The 23,816-nt window shown below is 37.1% G+C and overlaps 1 protein-coding gene across 4 annotated transcripts in view; it reads right to left on the minus strand.

Moving 5' to 3' along the window:
- The window catches only part of Klhl32 (kelch like family member 32), a 196,769-nt gene that overhangs the window by 140,250 nt on the left and 32,703 nt on the right, over positions 1-23,816 (minus strand). For all 4 annotated transcript variants that reach the window (XM_047557877.1, XM_047557875.1, XM_047557881.1 and 1 more), the window contains exons 2-3: positions 10,565-10,652; positions 2,513-2,693 (exon numbers count right to left, since the gene is read on the minus strand). In XM_047557877.1, the coding sequence (XP_047413833.1) occupies positions 2,513-2,693; positions 10,565-10,587 (204 nt within the window). In that variant the 5' untranslated portion in view covers positions 10,588-10,652. The remainder of the gene's footprint in view (positions 1-2,512; positions 2,694-10,564; positions 10,653-23,816) is intronic.

Below are 23,816 nucleotides of genomic sequence, written 5' to 3' on the forward strand. Positions count from 1 at the left end.
CAACTGTTCCAATTTTGCTTTGATTTCTCCATCTGAATAATCTATGTACAAGGTCATTTAATTTTCATTTTACAAACGGGTTGTAAGATTGAAGGAACTGTATGTGAATTCAGGAGGCACGTGGCTTAAGTGGAAAAAACTTACTTAGGGGGAAAGACGCCTATAAATAAGCCCTTCTAGGTAGTATCTAGCAGTATGAGGCAAGTTAGTTAAACACAATGCACTTCAGTTGCCTCATCTGCATAAGCAATTAATAAGGTTTTCTTCACATGCTTTCTAAAATCTATATTACAAAAGAGGCCCTCTCTGGGCATAACCTATCAGAGTAAGAAAGACAGGTGGAAGAGATAAAAAAAACAGTAGCAACAATCACCATTAAATGCCAGTAAGTGAAATGGTCTCTTGCACCCAAGTGCATGTATCCACTCATATATTCTCTCTCTTTGCCTCTCTCTCTCTCTCCACCCCCCACAAAACCAAATCACTTCTCAAAATTAAAGAAAATGTGGTATATATACACAATGGAGTATTACTCAGCCATTACTAAGAATGACTTTATGACATTTGCCAGTAAATGAATGGATCTGAAGACTATCATGCTAATGGAAATAAGTCAATCCCCAAGAAACCAAAGGTTGAATGTTTTCTCTGATATGTAGAAGCTAACCCACAATGGTGGGAGGGATTGGAATAAAAGTTCAGTAAACTAGATAAAGAGGAATGAAGGGAAGGCAGGGGAGATAGAAAAAGGAAAGACAGTGGAATGAATCTGACATAATTTTCCTATGTACATATATGAATCCCACCATTGTGTATATCCATAAGAAGGGGGTCCTGATTAGAAGAAGATTCATTCCATGCTTGTATCAGTATATAAAAATGTATGCTATTGTCATGTATAACTAAAAAGGACCAATAAAAAAATTAAATTGCAAACCCAACAGGGAGAGACCTAAGTGGAGAGAAGTTAGGCACCAAGAAGACTATATTTTGGTCTAGGAGAAGACAAAATTCATATAACTTAATATGCACACAATTCAAAGTATTTTATTGTTTCAAAAGCTTTCTGAATAATAAAACCTTTCTGGAAGATTAATACCTGACAATGTGAGAGTACATACATGGATCACTATATTAACTGAACTAAAAGGTCACTTCACAGATAAAGTACTTGGCTTCATTTTGGAGTTTTGAATTAAATCCCTACTTTTTTATTTTAGAAATAGAAATTTCAACTAATTACCTCTTTTCCTCAACATTACTCAGTTTGTCACATTTAAAAGGATTTTTAAAGGTTTTCTTTTATCATTTGTCATCTTTGAAAATTCTCCATCACAGCTAGTTGACAATTGAGTGCAATTGGCATTGTCTCTTAACATGAAAAACAAAATCATTATGGGAAATATCCAAATCAACCAAAGGATTGCCATGAGTCCAGGGTGGTTTTTGTATCTTTTAGAGACTTTAGTGAGGGATATTTTTAAAGAAAATCACAATTAAATATATATTCCATGCATATAGAGACTCATTATGTTTTAAAAATACTGGTCACTAATGAACAAAGAAACATTAAAAATTAATATTCAGGAATTAATACTTCAAAAAAATCTAGCTACTAATTTTCCAGGTTGTCCTTTTTATAATCAAATAAGAGAGAGAATAGCATACTAGTAAAGATTCAAACATGGATTTCAGTTTCATATCCGTCAATTAGGAACTGTGTGACTTATCATTTACTTTCCAACTTATTACAAATTATTTAACCTCTGAGATCCAGTTTCCTTACACATAAAATGGTGATTTTAATAGTACTCATCTGCATTAGAATAATGGGTTTATGAGCATTAAATGGAGATATGCATATAAAGTCCTTGATAACAAAAGCACAGGAAATGCTAAATGAATGGCACTTAATCAGCTATAAACATACTGTACACTTTCATCTTTCCAAAAAGGTCAATCATAGCCCCACGTATCATTTACAGCTGTAAATTGAACGCCATAGTTCTAACTAAACAAGACAGTATATCTTCCTTCAGTCACATCTGTCAACTTTCAGGTTTATGAGACCAATTGCAACTCTGTGCCAGGAGCGAATGTTTAGAAAATATTAAGAACATGTATAAAACATGCATAAAAATGTACAAAAAATCAGAAACACTACATATATTTAGGAACTTCTTTTTAACAAGTTGTTTTACGGATTTTTCTCATCCTTAATCCTGGAACATCCCTCCCCTGGCCCACATTTTCTAATGAGGGTAAAGTGCCAGATATCCCTTGGCTCAGATGCTAAGGGCATGTCTGTTCTCCATAGGGAAAAACAGCCAGATGTCCAGCCGGGGATGTATCTCAATGGGACCCAGATCTCATTTTTCTCAGGAAAGAACACAGGTCACCAACATTCACAATTCTGGAAACTACAATCTACTCATGCTTGAGTAACTGATCAGGATACACTGTCATCCTCTGTCTACTGATATCCTAAGAGAAACAAAGCACCTTAACTTACCCGGAAGTAGTCACTGCATGCTGCTAGGACTGCCTTATGAGCATGGAATTTCTGTTCCTCAGCAATCAAGGTGACATCGCAGAGGATGCCATCACTTCTCTGTTGATTCAAGGCTGCCAGGACGCTGTCATTGTGAGATTCTGAGTGGCAGAGCCTCTGGCCTGTCAGCATTTCTTGAATACTACAAAGGAGAATGATCAAGTCAACTTTTTTTCTCTCACCAGCCCTGCTTCCTGGACATTATCCCATCCCTCTATCCTGATGAAAGGAACTTAGATTCCAGGGCACTGAGTTTGACCTTCATGTTCATACATTTTTAAAATCTCCTCTGTGTTATGTTCTTTTTTAAAAATATTTTTTAGTTGTAGTTGGGCACAATACCTTTATTTTATTTATGTTTATTTTTATGTAGTGCTGATAGGCTGATAGGCTAGGCAAGTGCTCCACCACTGAGTCACAACCCCAGTCCTGAGCTACATCCACATTCTCTTTCCTCTGATTCTTTCCCTTGCCCCATCAGGATCTCTTCATCTCTCCTCCTAGTGCCCCTCTTTCTGAGTTTGTGTTTGTGTGTGTTCATCTGTCTTTCTCCAGCTTTGTAACTTTCCATGTCTCAGGACACAATACTTCATTAATAAATATAGGAAAATTAAGCAAATGCTGATTAGGGAAAAAAGAGCTACAGGTGGCCACTCCACGTAAAAGGCAATTAAATCAGAGCAGATTATTGAATTTAGAAAAGTATGCATCACCAGGAAAACATCAAAATGAATACTTTTTGGTTTGTTTTTATATTTTTTGCAACACTGGGAATTGAACCCAGAGGCATTCTGCCACTAAGCTAAATACCCAGCCCTTTTTTTTCCTTTTTATTTTTAAGTACAGTCTTGCTAAAGTGCTGAGACTGGCTTTAAACTTGTGATCCTCCTGCCTCAGACTCCTGAGTTGTTGGGATTACTGGCGTTCACCACCACACCCAGCCAAGAAATGCCTTTGTAAATGAAAATTAAAAAAATTAAAATTGAAAGTAAAATCTGAGTCTTCAATGTCTACATGTGATCACTGTACTAGATTTATGAATGAACATACAATTAATTTTCCTGTCCATCTCGTCCAGTCACTAAATTTATCCACTTACCCCTTCACTTTCTATCCCATCCTTAAACATTTATCCTTACATCCTTTCAAAACTCTTAGGTGAAACTTCAGAACTTCCTAAAATAATGAAGAAGTAATGCCGAAACACAAAATACAAACTGATTAACAGATAGCTATGGACAATTTCAGCTTGGATCAACAAAAATCTCCACAGTGCTCTAAATCTGGTAACAGGTACAGGATAGAGATAGGTAATCTTACCAGTGATAAGTTACTCCCAGGAGAAAAAAGGCTGTGAAACTCTGTTTCTGGACAGCAGACGCTTGCTAAAGCTGAGTAAAGACAGCATAAGGATGTTGAGCATTGTCTTTCCTGTGCTAATAATTCCTGCATCGAGTTCCTCCTTCTTAGTGTACAAGGGCTGCTAAGGGGAAGCACAGAGTGATCCCCAGCCTTGCCTGCATGGCTGGTTTATTGACAGGGTTTTGCCCATCTTATGTAACAGTTGCCTGGTACATTACATGAAGCACAAATCACCACCTTAAAATTAACCAAATGCTTTCCGTGAAATGCCAGAGTAGAGTCAGTAAGCCCTATTGGACATTTTCAACTGGAAAGCCTCAGAAATGTCAGAACTGTGGAAAGAGAATAACTGGACAGAAGGTGATGATATAGGAAGCTCTTGTGGGAAGGTGGGCGAATTGTTTTCAGTTGAAATGTGGCAGTAAGCTTTGAAATGGTGACTGTCACTGAACATTCATCTAGAAGCTCTAACTATAGGCAGACCTAAAATCAGTAATTGAAAACCATGTTCAGAGGCATAAATAATTTTTATATGTTTCTATGTAAAGCCTAGAATGGAGATTAATTAGCATCATTCAGTTAAAGAAATGAGAAAGCAAAATAGTAACAGAAAAATTATAACAGCTAAGTAGAGCTTTAGGAAGTCTTTGAAAAATCTTTCCTAAAAGAATGACATTTTTATGTTATTTAACAGACACACAATGCTTATACTATGTTCAGTGAACTCTTCTTAGTGATATATAATTATTAATTCATTCAACTTTTGTAATAGCCCTAGGATGCAGGTAGTATTATTAGCTCTATTTTACAGATAAGAAAACCAAAAGCCCAAGAAGCATTTTGAAAACATAACACTGAGAATTATTACTTCTTTTGCTTAAAAAAATAATCTGTAAAGAAAATCTCCAAAATTTATGCCTGAAGGGGACAAAGGTCACAAAAGTCCTGAAAAATTTTATACTTATATTATATATAATAATCTGAAAATCAGTCCTTTAGAATAATATAAATGCATGTAATAACATGAGATAATAAATGTTTGCAATCATGCTTTAAAAACATTAATTTTTGTGCTGTGACTTCAAGTTTTGGAGTAGAAGATAGAATTTTATTATTACAACTTTAGAAAATGTATTTGAAACTTTCATAAATTTTTCCCCTTTTCTATCATCTTAAATGCTAAATAAATGGATTTTTGAAATTTCACTTGCAATGGAACAGAACACATTAAAATAATTTCCTTAAAATGTTTCCTTATTCATTTTCCAAATATAGTGCCACAATTCATGTCCTTATTATTAAGCCTAAATCAGTATTTGCATTTCAGATATCTGTTGAGAGCAAATAAATCTTGCCAGAAAAGAGTAGCTGTAAAATGAAATTTGGCAAAGAATAAAGGACTCCACTTTGAAACAATAGTAATGCTGTACAATTTCACAGGATCATTCAGCTTGGCTTGAAATATTCAAGCTTAAAGAAAACAACAAGCTAAATATTTAACACAACACTTGGCACAAGATCGCAAATATTTTGGAACCAATATGTTAGAAATCCTTAAAAGCAGAAACAAATACTCCAACATTTGGCAAGAAATAAAGGCCTACTAATCAACAAGTCATCATTGTATTCTGAAAGTAACTTTCCATTCAACTCTCAGATGCAAATGTGCAAGACTTCAACCCTCCAGTGTTAAGGAATATATGACCAATGAACACTGCAACAGGCCTGCTTTACCAAGTAATAATCATAAACCAGGGAGGAGAGGAATCAAAGACTGCAACGTACCACATTTAATTAAAATGAGGAGCTGAAACACATCTGCGATCAGTTTTGTCAGCATCTATAACATATTAAATTGGCAAACTACACCCTCCAATTTAGAGGAATGTCCCTAACAATTGAAATGTGATGTTAGTGTAAAATCCACACAGGATGTCAAAGATGGTATGAAAAAAGAATGCAAAGTATCTCATTAATATTTTAATACTGATTACATGTTTAAATTATTATAGTTTGGGTATATTTGGGCTATATAAAATATATCACTAACATTAATTTGACCTGTTTCTTTTTACCATTTTTTTAATGTGTCTACTTCAAATTATATATGCTTCCTTTCTATTGCGCAGTTCCTAGTAAGCTATGTTTCCTATTTCTTTTCGCATGAACCCTACTAGAATTTCAGGTGACCCCAATCAGGCTGCCAAGGAAGATGGCTATTCCTATATCCCCAGGGCTGAACGTGGGCCGTGGTGCAATGGTGAGAAGCCTAGACTCCCTGAGCAGCAGATTGCTTTTTAGTAACATCAGGGAGCAACCACTTGATCAACCATATGTCAGCATCAGTAATGAGGAGATTAATAAATGAGGTCTTAGGGAATAGGACTATTCATGACTTTAAGTCTGTAACTTTCATTCTTGGATGGATGGCAAAAACTGATAAATTGAATGCAGAGCACGAAGTTCATAAGAGTGTACACCCTACTCACAGCAAGTCACTGCATCAGTGCAAGTCACTACCTTCATTTGAAAAGGTAATATTTTTGATCACAGAAATCCCACTGGGTCTCATTTTCATAGAATAAAATTTGACTGAGTTCAATCAGTTTCTAAGATATAAATTCCAAAATGGCTTTGTGGTTTTAAACATCTGCATTTTGAATTTTAAAATTTGACTGAATTTCTGTATCTGTGTTTGCCTATTACTTATATATACAAGAATATGCAAGTAGTCTTCAAGTAAGGGTCCCAATGAGAAATTATACTCTTACATGTCAAAGATAGTCAATTAGCATAAATAGTCTCATTCCTTTCTTTTTCTTTTTCTTTTCTTTTTTTTTTTTTTTTGTGGTACTGGGGATTGAACTCAGGGCCTTGTGCTTGCGAGGCAAGCTCTCTACCAGCTGAGCTATCTCCCCAGCCCTTCCTTTATTTTTCTTTACATAAAGAATTCTATTTATTTAAGTGGGCAGGCTGCTAAAAGTAGTGGAACTTAATCTTATTTTTTATGAAGTACTTTATAAATTTTTAAAATTTTATAATCGATAGCAATGACCATTATAATAAACAAAGGCAATATACATGGAAAATGATTATGAAATAATGAAGAATAAACAGTAAGGAATTTAATTGTAAATGAATAGTTTTGTATTGTCCCTCACCTCATTCATTCACCCCACAAATATTTACTCAGCTTGTAGGTAGCAGGGATAAAACAGTGAGCAAACCAGATGTGACAGCTGCTTTTGTGGAACATTCAGTTTAGCTAGGCAGTTACACATTAATCAAGTAATCTGGCCTTCCTGAAGAAGTGATCCTTGAGGTGCAAGCTAAAGGACATAATAAATTACCCTGGTAAAAAGATGAGAGGGGGTGTTCCAGGCAGAACAGCAAATGCTATGATCCTGTGGAATGGGGGCGAATGGCCCTTACACAGTGTCTACAGATGGTTAATGACTGGAACCCTGAGAAAAAGGGAGAGCCTGGTATAGGAGAGGCCACAGCAGCAGAGGCTGGAGCCCACTCATGCAGGATATCTTGGTTAGGTTATCCTAAGAGCCATGGGAAGTCACAGAAAAGGTCACTCAAGCTGCAGTATCAAGAGCAGATGGGGATACTGGGCTAGATATGAGCATTTCTAGACTTGCAGCTATAGTTCAGATGAGTTATGGACTTGCACTGGAGCATGGGAATAGAGTTCCAGATGAATGGGTCTGAAAGTTATTCAGAGAAATATAGAGGCCTTGGTGGTGGATTAAATATGGAGGTGGGAAGGAAGGAGGTCACCATGAAGATGCCTACATTTCTGTTTATATCAATTCTCAGTGAAAAGGGATCTGAACTGCAGAGAAGAAGATGATAAATGTGGTTGGGGATATGTTAAGTTTGAGTGGTCTTTAAGACTCCCAAGTGCACATATCAAATACATAGTTTGATTCATGGATCTGAAGCTCAGAAAGAAGTCTTGGCTAGAGCTATAATAATCTATGACTCATTTGCACAGAGGGGTAGCAGAAGCACAGCTCTGTGCTTGATAGCCAACAAAGGTCACCAGGAAAACAAAAAAGATGGGATTTAAAGCACAGAAGCAAGATTGAGCTTAGTTGTAGAAAAGGATTACCCTTAAATAGGAGGGAATAAATAGGTAGCCCACAAACACATACTAAACCTCTGGGCATTTTTGCTTATTGAATCTAAAGATGTTGTGAACTGGTCTCCAATGGGCAATGTAGGCATGGAATAGAGATAGTTGAGCTCATCTGGATATAAGAGACGAATGAAAAATACCAAGAATGCAAGAAATTAAGGATTTAGTAAGGACGACAGAATATAACTGGTTAAGAAGGGAAATGAGGGACTGGGATTGTAGCTCAGTGGCAGAGTCCTTCCCTAGCACCTGTGAGGCACTGGGTTGGAGCCTCAGCACCACATAAAAATAAATAAATAAATAAATAAAATAGAGACATTTTTCCATCTACAACTAATTTTTTTTTAAATAAAAGAAGGGAAAAGGGGAGAAGAAAGGTTTGATTGGGAATAGAAAGTAGCAGGGCTAGTAGATGAGACAGTGCAGTGAGATCACAATGCAGTCCTACTAATGGGGGTAAATAAATCAGCAAGTCAGGAGAGGAGGTTCTAGAAGCATAAAGTGCTGGTGTCGTGATTTCAGAAATGAAGTAACTACTGCAGATGACAATGCCCAAGGTGTGACCATGGGAGTGGGTAGCTCAGTGGAAGGAGAAGAAGGTCTTAGGAGATAAGCAGGATGAAGGTCCAAGGACCATAAAGCTGGAAAGATCTTCCATACTGACACTGAGGACCCTGAAAGGTTACAAGCAAGGTGCCAACATTCTCAGTGAATGAGGAAAATGACCTTGACTTAAACTAAGAAGGGGAGAGAATAAGAGAGCTGAAGAGTACTACCTTCAAAACAGCATGTCTTTGTCGTGGTCTTCTTGAACAACTAGTCTAAGGACTAATGATCTAGAAACAAAGCCATGTCCCAGGATGAGAACAATTTCTCCATCATCCTTGAAATACATGGGATATAAGGAAATAGATAATGCTTCCTACTTGAGAGGGCTGTAAGAAAAGTGGTCCTCAGAGGAGGACAGGTCTCAGTGAAGTCAGGAGGTAAACAGAGCCTTTAGAATGAGGGACTTTGATACAGCAGAGCATTTGGTCATATTGCAACAGTTCTACCTGGCATGGTGGAGGAGTAAGAGGTGGGAAGGGAGGGTTCTGGGTCAAAGCAGAGCAGGAGAGAATATTATAGATGAGATGTTGTACTGTAGAAAACAAGTGATGCTAGAATGGGCGTTAAGAAAAACAGGGATGGCAAACTGAAAGTAAACATCATTTTTGAGAATGCACACTGATCCTGGTAGCCAGAAATAAATGCCTCGGCTGAGGTGGTGGCAGACAGATAACCACAGTCCCTATGTGGTATATTGGTTGGATACTAGATCCAGGTAGGGTTTCTCAGTTGCAATATTACTGACATTCTGAACTAGAATGGGTTTTGCTGTGGGGAATTGTCATATACATTGTATGATGTTTAAAGGGATTCCTGACCTCTACTTATTAAATGCCAATCATATCCCCACTCCTGGAGATAACCCAAAATGTTGCCAGATTTTGCACACAATACACTCTCATTCCCCATTGAGCAAAACTGACCAAGTGCAACAGACTCATGTGGGAAGAGGGGAGGCATTATACTTGCTATAGCTATGCCAGCATTTCTGAACACATTCTTGGAACTAGTCACCTTTAATAACTTCAAAGTCATGGAAAAAAGCTGGTCTGATTATTTAATAGGCATGACCAATTCTTAATATTAAAATATGCACTCCCCATCTTTATCACATCTCTTACTCTGTTTGACTATTTCCTTGAGGATGATGAAGATTTATCTGCCGTGAGAATATTCAGATAAATGCCATGTGCTCTCTCTTGGCTCCTACTATTTCTGGAACATGCCAAGCTGCTCCCTCAGTCCTCCAGATCTCAGGTCATAAAGCACTTCCTCAGGAAGGCATTTCCTTACTGTGTTTATCCTGTACTTTTCCTTCAGAGCATTTTTCACAATTATATTTGCATTGTTGCTGGTGTGATTATTTAATGTCTATTTATCCCAAGGAATATCCATTTCATGAGGGCAGGAAACTTATCTGTTTTATTCATAGCTAGGTCCTCTGAACCAGGCAGTACTTGGTTCAAAAAGTATCTAATAAACAAGTGAATTATTAAAGGAAAATGTTATCAAGATTTTGAGGGTAAGCATTGCACTCTCCAAAGTGATTGCTTTAGAGGGGACAATACTCATATATGTGTATAGTTTTCTGAATTGTTTAAAAAAAATCATATACCTTTACAGTGGTATACCTTTTGTTTGAGGGAGGTTAGTATTCCAAAGAAAAAAAGAAAAAAAAAATAATAGCATTCAAAGAACCATGAAATTTCTTTAGGTTTGACCAACATCTAGGTAATAGTGTTTAGTCCTATGCCACCATACCAAAATAAAAAATGCTCTGATTGGTTGGTTTATTCCTTCAAATATGTGTTCAGCCTCTGCTTGGTCTGGAATGTACACTGTGACCATTTCAGGGCTCAACAGATGAAGCAAGGACATCACCCTACAGTACATACCTGAGGCAGCGTTCGGACGGCATTCTCTAGCTGGGCTCCTCAGTGTCTCAGTCTTAGAAGTTTGCAGAGGAATCAGCAAGCATTCCAGCTGGACAAAAAGATAAGAAAGAAAAGCATATTGAGCTAAATGCAAAAAAGTACATTCTGGGTCTTCCTGATGCTAAAGTTTGAGTCCTAAAGAGACAGGCCAAAAAGTTCCATTGTTGACATGTAATGTTCTGACACCATGCTCTCTTAATATGAAATGGTTCTAGATGTCTTGAAATGTTTAAGCTTTTTCACATTATTCAAGGACTAGAAAGTCAAATAATTTGAGAATCAATAATATTTAATTAAAGATTGACTATAAAATAAAACATCAGGTAGCCAAGGGGGAAAACTGATTTGATAAAAGAAATTTAGAATGATCTGAATCACTGATACTAGTTGACTTGTCCTTCATAGAGATTTTACTTCCCTTCCAAACATGATTAATGAAATTAAGTTAAATCAAGTACTTCTTGACTAAGTGTTTACAGAAAGATGATTTTCTATTCAAGGAACAGATTTCTGAAAACTAGATGAAAAAAATGACATAAAGAGGATGAAAATTAGCAGGAAATGAAGACTGGATTCTTACAGGATTAGCATAATTGAAATATGTAATAGGAAGCAGTTGTCAGGCTTTAAATGGCTCCTCAGCTATATACACTTACTCATTTACTTCCTGCTCCCATCCTTGTCTTGGTTTTAAATCACTGATGTATCTCTAAACAGAAAAATAATTATTTAAACAGTCTGGGACCTGCTCCATGACTACACTTTACAGCTCTCACTAGAGGGTCTAGCTCCCATTTTCTAATACACCCAAGTAGCAAAATTAATTGCAATCTGGAAAAGTTAAATAGGCTTCCTTCTGTCTCAATTTTATTTTGAAAAGCGAAAACAGGGTGAAAATGCCTATGAAAGGAATATGCTAAACTGTGCCTATTTCTACTGATTTGTATAAAAAAGAGAGCTACAATTTGCAATCTGACTAAAATACAGGATTTGTTATATTGGACAGAAAACCTCAATTGCTATGATCATACTTCATTGTTACTGATTCAAACATTTTTTTATACAATTGTATCTTTTAATTCTTATTTTTTTAATTATGAAAGACAGGATATCTATACTTCCATTTATTTCTAATGTAAGTTTTGATAAACCTAATTTATCAAATTAGTCATTTTTAATTGATTCATTATGAGTAAGCAGCACAGGTAGTCAGAATGATTCTAGGTACATTGTTTAATTAGCTGAGACGCTGGCTTAGCAACCCAATGATACTACAGTTTCCTTTCAGAATCCAGGTTATAAACTCAAGGCTGTTATATCCTAACACAAACACTAACAGGGATAGACACTTGAGCTTTAAATTGCAAAGAATACCTTTTATTACAGGGAGGTAAAAAAGCTTAATCTATCCAAAAGCCCAATGTTTTGAAAACACTCCCAATAATCAGGTAAATGGAGAATACAAATCATAAAAGTTTATGTAATTCACAATTAAAGGACAAATCTAACTTTTTTTTTTCAAACATTTCAGACATGATCATTGAAAATTATAAAATAAATTCCCTCTATAGACACTTACTGTTTGGAGGTCAACTCACTACATGATCTCTTCTCCAAAATTATCTACTGATAAATCTGCTACATCTGCAAAGTTTAATGAACTGGATATCCCTTAAAGGTGAGTCAAAATGAGTTATGAAATCACCATTAAAATTTTTTTATTATTATTTATTATTTGTTCTATACATTATTTAATTGGATTAAAGTTAAAATTTGTGGGCAAATACATTGTTTTTATGGCAATGTCCCTGACAGTGTACAGTATGGCTGGTTGTCAGCACTAGCCATTTAGACCTATTCTCCCTCAGCTACTAGCTTGCTTGCACTTTTTCCTTTCTTTTTTTTTTTTTCTCTTTTGGGTACTGGGGATTGAACTCAGTGGCACTTGACCACTGAGCCACATCCCCAGCCCTATTTTATATTTTATTTAGAGACAGAGTCTCACTGACTTGCTTAGCGCCTCACTTTTGCTGAAGCTGGCTTTGAACTCTCAATCCCCCTGCCTCAGCCTCCCGAGCCACTGGGATTACAGGAGTGTGCCACCGTGCCTAGCACACCTTGCACTTTTTCATGTGCCTGAAATGTGGATTCCTTCCTAATCCAAGATTCTCAACTCCTCCCATGACTCAGGGAGATATAGGGCATCTCCTGTCTTTCCCCTGCCCAGAATCCATAACTGGATTCAGAGGTAGACCAGCATGGTGGGACAATGGAGATATAAGGAAAGGCTAGAATTGCTCTCCAGATACCCAGCTCCTAGGCCTGCTAACGCACCATCAGAAACATTAACCACATTCATCACAAATCCTAAGGGCATTGCTAGTTGGTGTTGGCACAATGGGGCACAACTCTTTTTCTGTGAATTGAGAGTGATCACCTCGGAGGTCTCTTTCAACTGTGGTCACCTACAACTTTGTGAGCCCATTGGCAAGACAAAGATTCTCTCCTTGGCCCAACTCCAGTCAGACTCCTCTTAAGTTTTGTTTTTTGTTTTTTTTTTTTTCCAAGTAGGCCCTGCCCTTGGTCATCTCTTGAAGAACTTTTACGCAACCACTGAATAAATAAATATATCACTTTACTGAACAGAGAATTTGTTCTCTGAATATTTAGTCTCTGAATATTAAAGGTCACTATAAAAATAGTTAAGAAAGGGTAATTACATTTTTTCAGTATCATTCCATGGGCTTCTTAGCTCAGTTTAAGGAACTCAAGAAGAAAGGAGGGAATTTTTCTCTGCAGCATAACTACTTTAAAGGAACAGGCAGGGAAGGGAACCAGAATATGCCCTTCTAAAATATAGCTCTTTCACTAATGGCCATTTGAGAGTTAGCAGCTGCAGGAAAAGCTCTAACAGGACCAAATTTTCCTTTTGTAAAGGGAGTTTCCATTTATAAAAGACTGATGTGTTATGAAATCTCAGTAAATGTCAATGTGCATCTTCTTTTATTATTATATATACAAATATGAATTCCATTGAGATTTGTTCAGGTGACAGGTATGTGGATTGATTTTTACTTATGTTTCACTTTTTGCCAATGTAGTTAACATGACAAGTACTAACCTTTTTAATATCTTATTAAACCATAATAGTGTGAAAGGAGAGGAAAAAAGCAAATGTCCTGTAGGTCCTGATGACATTCAGAGAAAGAAGGACCAGAAAGACTAACTAAGTTAAGATGATCAAGAAACATAGGATACTAAAGTTAAGCTACTAGTTGGATACCAAACCTATCAACGTATAAGAAAACTAGTTTATTCTTGTTATCATATATTTTTAATAGTGTTTTAGCATTATAATCCTTAAAATAATACCAGATGATTTTTTAAAATACTACTTATTCCTGGTATCTGTAATTTATAGTAATTAAAGGGAATGATTACCAGACATTAAGCAAGTAGAAGTAAAATACAAGACATACAGAAGTGATACATTGGAAGAGCCCAGAGATATTTATTTATTTATGGTACCAGGGATTGAACCTAGGGGCACTTAACCACTAAGCTGCATTCCCAGTACTTTTTAAAATTTTTATTTTTTTAAATCTTTTCTTAGCTTTCAATGGACCTTTATTTTTAATTTATTTATATGTAGTGCTGAGAATCAAACCCAGTGCCTCACACATTCAAGGCAAGCCCTCTACCACTGAGCCACACCCCAGTCTCCCTTTTTATTATTTTATTTTGAGACAGGGCCCCACTTAAGTTGCTGAGGCTGACCTCAAATTTGCAATCCTCCTGCCTCAGCTTCTCAAGTTTCTGAGATTACAGGCATGTGCCACCATACCCAGCAAGTTTGGAGACTTTTGTGCCAATTATAAATTATAGACATAGGTCATGACCACAAAAACCTAGCCACATTAGATAATTTTCCAATGTACTCAAGGACTTCTTGATTCCCATTCAATACCAAATTAATATGCCTTGAAAGGAAAGATTGCATCTAAGCATAAAACATATTGGGATATGTGCAATGGTTCCAGTCATTGTTTTGTTTATGTATTACATGAGATGATAATTTAACTCTAGGATTTCTATTTATCACATGAAGTGATACATTTTCAACATCAAGACATTAGCATGTGGTGCCTAAAAAGTGATAACAGATGTTCCTTTTGTCTGAACAGCAAATATCCAAGGGTACCCCACTAGCATACTTCCCTGTACAGAAAGTGTACTCCTGAATATTAACAAGGATGCTTTCCATTTCAGAGATTGAAAATACCCAAGTTCTTCCTCTGAATAAAAAAGAACTGAGGGCTTAACTGTTACAGGAAAAGTCCAATGAGTGATCAAAAGCACAATTTGCCACCTCAACAGAAATTTAGGCCCAAAGAGCAAAAATGTCCCATTCTTACTTCTGAAACCCTACAATTCTTTTAATACAGAAAAGACTTGATTATTTGGTCAGGAATGGTGGTACACACCTGCAATCCCAGTGACTTGGGAGGCTGAGGATGGAGGATCACTGGTATGAGACCAGAATCAGCAACTTAGTGAGACCCTGTCTCAAAATAAAAAATACAAAGGGGTGGGGATACAGCTCACTGGTAAAGTAACCCTGGGTTCAATCACCAGTATCCCAGTATCAAAAAACAAGAACGAAAACAAAAACAAAAACAAAAATAATGACTTGATTTTTCAGAACATATTCCCTGAGATTATAACCTTGAAGCTTTCCTATTAAATAATTGATATTAAAAGTTTTTAACTCAAAAATATTGGAAACAATAACCACCTACTGTCATGAACAAAAAGCACCTTGACCTGTATTATAGTAAACAGTGTTTTACATGAATGAACTACTTTAATCCTCAGAACTTGATGTAGGAAAGAATATTATTTTCACTGGGAGTAAGGAATTCACCAAAAGTCACACAACTAAGAATTGGTACTGTAAAAGGATCAAAACCAGGTCTGTTGGAACAAATGTTTTTCAGTTTATGCTAGGGCTACATCCTGATAAACCCACTGTAAGCTAAAAATATCTTAAATTGAAAATGCATTTAGGAAACTTAACCTACTAAATCATAGTTTATCAACCGCAGAGTAATGACTGCTCACCCTCCAGTGTCCATGGATGACTGAGAGCTGCAACCTGGCATCATGAAAGTACACTATGAGTACATTGCTAGCCTAGGAAAATATCATAATCAAAATACAGTTTCTGCTAAGTGTGCATCCCTTTCATGCCATAGTTAAGTCAAAAAATATAAATCGAACAATTATTTAGCTGCAATAGTCTGTACTCTCTATTGTTCTGCTCTAATCCCAAATTTTATTAAAGCCATAAGACAACTATTTTCAAAGACATCTAAAATAATAAAAACAGGTTATATGAAAATTACAGAAGAAATGGACTTAGTGAGTTCTTAACATTATAAGACACAAATATGTACATTTTGATATACTAAGTATTCCTTAAAACCCTATGAGAAAGGGAAAAGAATCAAGAAGAAAAAGATTAAATATCTTTTAGCAGATGGAATTCACTAAAGGGTGCCAGAATACACAACCAGTTTTTGTTGTCCCAGCACAACAATACCGGACAAATAAATATCTATAATAAGAATAGAATAAACTTTTGTAAAATTATGCAGCACACTGAATCACGCAGCAAAGTGTCAGTCCTCTCTACTCTTCTATTTTACATTTCACACATTTGAAAGCACCTATAATGGTGCTTGGTACACAGTGTTACATAGTGAACATTCGTTTGATTCTGTTTTCCCATCACCTGGATGGAAATATAGAGGGCACACTTGTCAACAGCGTATTTAAAATTAAAAACTGAAAGAGAAGATGAACAGGCTGGATGGCACAGTTAGCCCCAGGGAGAATCTGATAAGATGAAGTTAACAGGCTTAAAAAAATATTGCTGTATTTCTTTTTTTTTAATTATCAAAATGAAGGAGACATAGTTTAACAGTCACATGAGATTTTAAAAACCCAACAACCCAAGGTTTTTAAAAAAATCATTTGTACTCAAAAGAGTGTAAGACAGAATTCACTAATATTCTCAATATGTGAAGTATTTACATATCAATAAGATGACCCACTCCATAGAAAATAATGGATAAAGAGCATAGACAGGTAAATAAATCATCAAAGTAGAAATATAAAAGTACAATCTGCATTTGTTCAATCTGCTTAGTAATAATAATTACAAACAAATCAACAAAAAGATGCCAGTTCCTAACAACACAGTAAGGAAAACAACACTCTCATACACGCCCACAGGGTGAGAAGAATCAGAATAATAAATGTAATTATATTTAAATTGGTAGAGGGCACTTGTTAATGTGGACCAGAGACCTTAAAATGTGCAAATCCTTAACACAGACATCCTATATCTAAAAATCCACCCTAAAAAATAATCAGATAAGTGTGCATAGGTATAGGTACAAGAAGTTTTACTGGAGTGTTGTTTATTCAAGCAAAAACTAGAAATAATGTATATGTGAGGGGAGGAGTTAAATAATGTATGTCCTTCAGTGAAAAACCAAGCAGTAAGCAAAGAGCAAAACGAGAAGGCAGACAAATACTTGAAAAAATATTTACATATTTTAAGAGAAAACATCACAATAATAAACCAAAATATATTGTATTATGTAAAAATACTTCTATAAGAATACATGAGTATCAGGGCTGGGATATAGTTCAGTTGGTAGAGTACTTGCCTCATATGCACAAGGCCCTGGGTTCAATCCCCAGCACCACAAAAAATTTTTTTAAAAAATACATGATTATCATCTTGTGAATATATATATATATGTATAAAAGATTGAACCCAGAGGCACTTAACTACTGAGTTAGAACCACACCCCATTTTATTTTTTTATATAAAAAAAAATGTTCTCACTAAGTTGCTTAGAGCTTTGCTAAGTTGCTGAGGCTTGCCTTGAACTTGTGATTGTCCTACTCAGCTTCCCAATCCACTGGGATTATAGGTGTGAGCCACTGTGCCCAGCATGAAAATATTTTTAAATTTTGAATATTTGTATTTTTCAATGTTTCTACAAATAAACATATGCTGTGTTCATAATTAAGATAAAGATAAAAAAGAAAAGGAGCCTTTGATCTACATCCTAAATCTAGCACTTACCAGTCATATAACCTTAGTCAAATTGGTTTGTAACCTTCAGGTACAATGATAAATTATATCCCTCAGGTTCAGTAGGAGGATAAAACTAAGTGAAAGCACTTTCTAAAGTGAAAAGTACTTCATAAACATTAGTTATTATTATTATTGGCTGACAAAAAATTCAATCATATAAAAAGGCTATGGGGAAATCCTTATAGACTCTCAGATGACATTAAGTGTGAAGGAAATGTGAGTCCCCTACTTGCCCAGGTCATATTATACACACACACACACACACACACACACACACACACACACACACGTTGTTGTTGTTTTTTTTCTGAGGTTTGTTGAATCCATGAACGTAGAACCCCTCAGACATGGAAGACCAATTGTAATTTGTGAAAGACACACAAGAAGTGATGAAACCAGGCTTCAAACATAGCAGAACTGCCTCCAGCGTCCACACTCTGAACCACAGCTAACCCTAAAAAGGGAATATATTCCAAGATTCAGTTATACCCTAAAGTGCTGAAGAGACCTGGGACCAAAAGGTTCAGGAAACTAGTACCATGCTGGAAGAACTAAGGCAACATCAACTCAATAAAAAGGGCATTTTCAATAATCTAAAATGTTCAAAGACTATGTAAGGTAACATCTCTATTACTGGAAGTAAAAAATGGGGCAATGGCATGCTCAGGGTTATTCCAAAGAAAACTCAAATGCCTCTAGGTCCGTCTGATTCATAGACTCTAACACCAGAGGATCAGGACCTGTAGCCACCACTTTCTGGTATCTCCCAAAGAGGCCCCAGTTATGGGCAGAACTACATCCTTCCCAAATTCATATGTTGAGTTCCTAACCTCCAATATCTCAGTAACTAAGTTTGGAGATAAGGCATTTAAAGAGGCAATTAAGCTAAAAAAGGTCACATGAGTGGACCCTAATCTAATATGGCTAGTGTCCTTTAAGAAAAGATTAGGACATACACAAATACAGTTCAAAGATGTGAAGACACAGGGAGAAGACAGCCATCTACAAGCTAAGGAGAAGGCTCTCAGAAGAAATCAACTTTGCTAACATTTTGGTCTCAAACTCCAGAACTGTGAGAAAATAAATTACTATTGGTTAAGCCACCCAGGCTATGATATTTGTTATGGCAGCCCTAGTAAACTAACGCAGCCCCCAAGGGCAGAGTGCATCCACCCTAAGGATAAAAAGGACATGTTGGGTCCTCTTCTCAGGCTGCCCTCCTGCCATCACTTTGCTACATGGTTAAAACTGGCCTGATCTGTCGTCACTGCTAACACGTCCCTCCAGTTTCTTCCTTACTTTGGCTCAGTGGTTGTGTGAGGCCCACTGATCACAATGCCTCCAGGTCTGGGACAAATTGTACTCTGCCCCAAATTAGGCCACAGGTGACTCTGAGAAACTGCTGACTTAATTTAAGAGTCTCCTAAAACAGCTGCCTCTTCACTGCTTCACCCCTTAGAGCATCTGGCGCCTGCCTTCACTCTTCTAATCAGTGTGTACCTTCCTTCAGGTGCTAAACCCCACTGTTCTTCAAGGAAATTCCCTCCAGGAAGTTTCTTGGACTCCTGCACAGTTTTTTTTTTTTTTTTTTTTTTTTTTTTGGTTCACCAGAGCCCTCTCCTTCCCAGCATGCAGGGGAACTCTGGGGATATAAGCAGAGATGGCTGAGTGTCTAGAATGTCAAGCCCAGCTTGACCCTGTGCCTAAAGCACCTGCCACCTTCTAACACTTCATTGTAGTTGTGCACCTGCGTGACTTTTCCATAATTTAGGGTGATTTTTCCCCTCAGCAGTCCTTCTACTAAGCTGCATTTCATAGGTAGCCCCACCAGCCTGTCATATATGATCACAAATGTATGGATCCTTTGCAGTGTAGTTCTGCTACTGGTTCTGCTCAAGAGGGAAGGGGAAACACTGCCATTTTCATGTGCTGGAAGAGGTGGAGACCCAGTTCCAGCTGAGAATATGGTAGTCAGATGAATACAGGCAAAACCCTTAGCCCACTTGATCAGCTCATTGCCCTGCTTGAGACTGTTGGAATAAAGGCAAACTCCTTAAAATGGCACCCTTGCAAAACCTCTAGCCTTGCGTTTTGTCGCTTGGTCCTTTGGCTCTGGTCACAGTCATGCAGACATACTCATCCATGCTGAACTGTTCTATCATTTCAGGGCACTGGTAACTACTATCTCTACTCCTTTCTGCCTGGTTAGCTCCTATTCATCTTGTAGGTCTCCGAGATCACCTCTTCTGGTAAACTGTCCCTGACCCTCCCAGGTCAGAGTCAGTTATGCTTCTGCATGCTCCAGGAGCACCCATACATCTACACTCAACAGCACAGTAATCACTCCATGTAATTACTTCTTGTGGGTGGTATCTATTGTCCTGGACATTCCTACTCATGATCCCAACCCCAGACGGTAAATGGGTTTGTGTGTGTTTTTGTTTTTGTTTTTGTTTTGTTTTTCAGACAGGGTCTTGCTATGTCACCCAACCTGGCCTTGAACTCATTCTGCTGCCTCAAAATTCCAAAGCTGTGATTAAAGGCATGTGCTACTGTATCCACTCAGACAGTAAGTTCTTAAGTGGGGTGACCACTCATTCTGGGTTTGGTCACAGTTCTGTCAACTGTCTCAGTGTAAATTACTAATCACATTCCATTTATCTTTTTATTTACCAGGTAGGATGGCAACTTACTCTGAGTTATGGTTTGGATGTGAGGTGATCTCCAAAAGCTCCTATTAATGAAGGAATATAAATGGTGAAATGATTGGATTATGACAGTTGTAACATATCAGTCCATCCTACTTCAAATGAACTGATTGGGTGGTTACTGTGGGCAGGTGGGACACGGCTGGAGGAAATAGGTCACTGGGAGCATGGTCTATAAAGAGGTGTATCTTCCCTGTGGTCCTTTCCCTATTCTGTTTCTGTGCTTCCTGACCTCATCATGAGCTGAGCAGCTTTCCTCTGCTGGGTCCTTCATCCATGATATGCTACCTCCAGGACAAAAGAGTTAGTCATCTGTGAACTGAGACCTCTGAAACTGTTGTTCTTGTCAAGTATTTTGGTCACAGCAACACCAAAGCTGACTAAGACAGAAACTGGTACCAAGAAGTGGGATCATTGCTGTGACAAACCTGACCATGTGGTTCAGAAGCCTTTGCAGCTGATTTGCATGAAGAATAGCAAAAAGTTTAGAGATGCGGGCTGGAAAAGCTTTGGAATATTGTAAGCAGAGCTTAATGCATGATTCTGGTAGGAACATAGAAGGTCAGAATGGCAAAAGGAATGCAGACCGTGCTAATGAGATTTCAGAGAAAGATGAGGTCTCTACTGGAAACTGGATTAGAGGCCACTAGTTCTGGCAAAGAACTTGGCTACATTCTGTTCATGTCCTGAGACTCTTGGTGACACTGAATTTAAAAGTGATAGACTTATTAATCAGGGCAGCCCAGCATTCCGTCAGTGGTATGGATATTGCTGGCACTTTTAGCTAGGTTTACTGTGATGATCAGGAGCAGAAACCAGAGCTAAAGGATTTCAAAAACTTGCAGTTTGGCCAGAAAATTGGGTGTAAACTGGGTGCTTATTGAAGTTCCTAAAGATATACTAAGTACTTTGCACAGTGATAATAAGCAAGATGGCTTGAGGGCATTTCAGAAAGACCATACCTGTTGCAGGCTCAAGGGTATAGAAGGGAAAATTCCTTTTAAAAGAGATCATTCAGGCACTCAAAGGCCACTGCAGCTGTGATTTTAGGGGTCCCGGGTATGGTGAGAGCTGGCAGCAGATGTTGGCATTATCCATGTGGTGCTAGTTCTACAGAATTGCAGGATGATAGGGTCTTGGAAGCATCTACTAAGATTTCAAAGGAAGGCCTGGGAGGCTGAGCAAAGTGTAGCAGGGACAGATCTCTGTGTGTTGCCCCTGAGAGGTTGATATGTGACGCTGTAAAGATGAAGTCAAAGATAGAATACAGACCTCAGAAATCAAGAGACGCCAGTAAAATAGAAGGTCTGTCAAGAAAACCTGCTGGCTACCAAGAGAGTCAGGCTAAAACAGAGCCCCATGTGCACTACAACTGGCAAGGGCAAAGTCATGGTACTGCCTAAGTCCTTAGGAGAACATATGAAGCAGCCATGTGTCCTAGATTCTGTATGTGGAGTTAAGGGTGGGACTAGTTTGCCTGGAAGGTTTAGGTCTTGTTTTGGTCCTGTCCTCTCTTTCTCTGCTCCTGTTCCTCCCTGTTTGCTTTGTGTCACTGTATGTTGGATATATGTAACTTGCTTTTGATATTTACAGGGGCTCACAGTCAAAAGTTTGCCTTGGGGAGACTTTGAACTTGAGCAATTCTAAAACTGTTAAGACTTCAGGACTCTTGGAGATAGACTAAATGCATTTTTCATTGTAAGATGAACATAATCCTTTGGGGACCAGGATGGAATGTCATGGTTTGGATATAAGGTGTCCTCCAAAAGCTCCTGTATTAATACCGAAATTAAATAATTGGATTGTGAGAGTTGTAACCCAATCAGTCCATCCTAGTTTGAATGACTGGGTGGTAACAACAGTCAGGTGGGGCATGGCTGGAGGAGGTGGGTCACTGGATGTGTTCTGGAAGGGTTCATCTTCCCTGAGGCCCCTTATCCAACATGCCATCCCTGCTTCCAGACCCCACCCTGAGCTGAGCAGTTTTCTTCCACTAGGCCCTTCCCCCAGGATGTGTTGCCTCACTTTGGGCCCAGAGCAACAGAGTTAGCTTTCTATGGACTGAAACCACTGAAACCATGGGTTCCAAATAAAATTTTCCTTTTATATGTTGTTTTTATGTAGTATTTGGTCACAGCAATGCAAAAACTGACTAAAACACTGTCATCCTGTCCATAGGCAGGATCCACAGCTATCTTGCCCATTGTTGGAATCCTCAGGACTACCATTATTGTCACAAAATCTTCAAAAGCAGAAAAAAAGTAAAAGTACAATGTATTTTTGTTTTGAATGAAGACCGTGAAATCTTAATGACATATTTACATATATTGAACCATAGTGTTTCAAATTATATTATGAAATGCATTCTCTAAAAGAATAAAATACTGTACTATATAAGAAAGTTTTTCTTTATGTAAAGTCAAGACAAAGTATCTAGTCACCCTAATGAATATGGCTAGAGACCTTGAGAATCAAACTAAAATGTGATATTTAAGTCAGTTCTTCCAATCACGTTAGCACATCCCTTTCCAGCTCTTCCTAATTTAATTTTTAGCTCTATCACTGCTCTATGAATAGAAACATAAAATGCTTGGATCAGTTACACAGTCTTGTCAAAATAACCTAACCTGCAATTATAACATCCTGAGGTGCTTTTTTTAAATGTTGCCATGAAAACTTTTTCATTAAAGAATTTCTTCTAGTTCTCACACCACTTAAAACTAAATTAAATTAGTGAATTATCCATCTGCATCATTATAGATGGCATAATGTAGATCTTGAGCATTTTGCTATTATAGATTTTTTATGATCCATTTTATTATACTATACAGTATGGCAAAATCATTAATGTGCTACATATGTGCAATTATTTTATTTCATTAGAAAACCCTGTATAAAAAAGTTCTTAATCAGACAGTAAATGACCATTCTCCTGTTAATGTTTGCCTTCTAACAAATAGAAAACACATGGTTTACACCCATATGATCTTGATGTAATCCAAGTTACATTTTAAAATAGAGCATGGTCTTAATTTTGAATTTTAAAACATGAACTATTCATTCATTAAATATTTATCAAATGCTTAATGTATTTCTAGGAATCACTGAACAAGATATGATGAGAAACAAAAAGATTAAAAATAGTATCTATCGCCAAAAAGCTTATAATCTACAAAATAAGGCATAATATCCACATATGCAATATACCCTAATACTATAAATGCAGTATATTCTGCATTTTGGCTATTGAGAGCTATACAGATATTTTTTCATTAAAAAAAATTGGAGCATATTAAATATATTAATATGTTACTATTTTCCACCCCTTAAA

Source organism: Sciurus carolinensis, chromosome 7, assembly GCF_902686445.1.
Source record: "Sciurus carolinensis chromosome 7, mSciCar1.2, whole genome shotgun sequence".
In the NCBI taxonomy this organism is placed as follows: domain Eukaryota; kingdom Metazoa; phylum Chordata; class Mammalia; order Rodentia; family Sciuridae; genus Sciurus; species Sciurus carolinensis.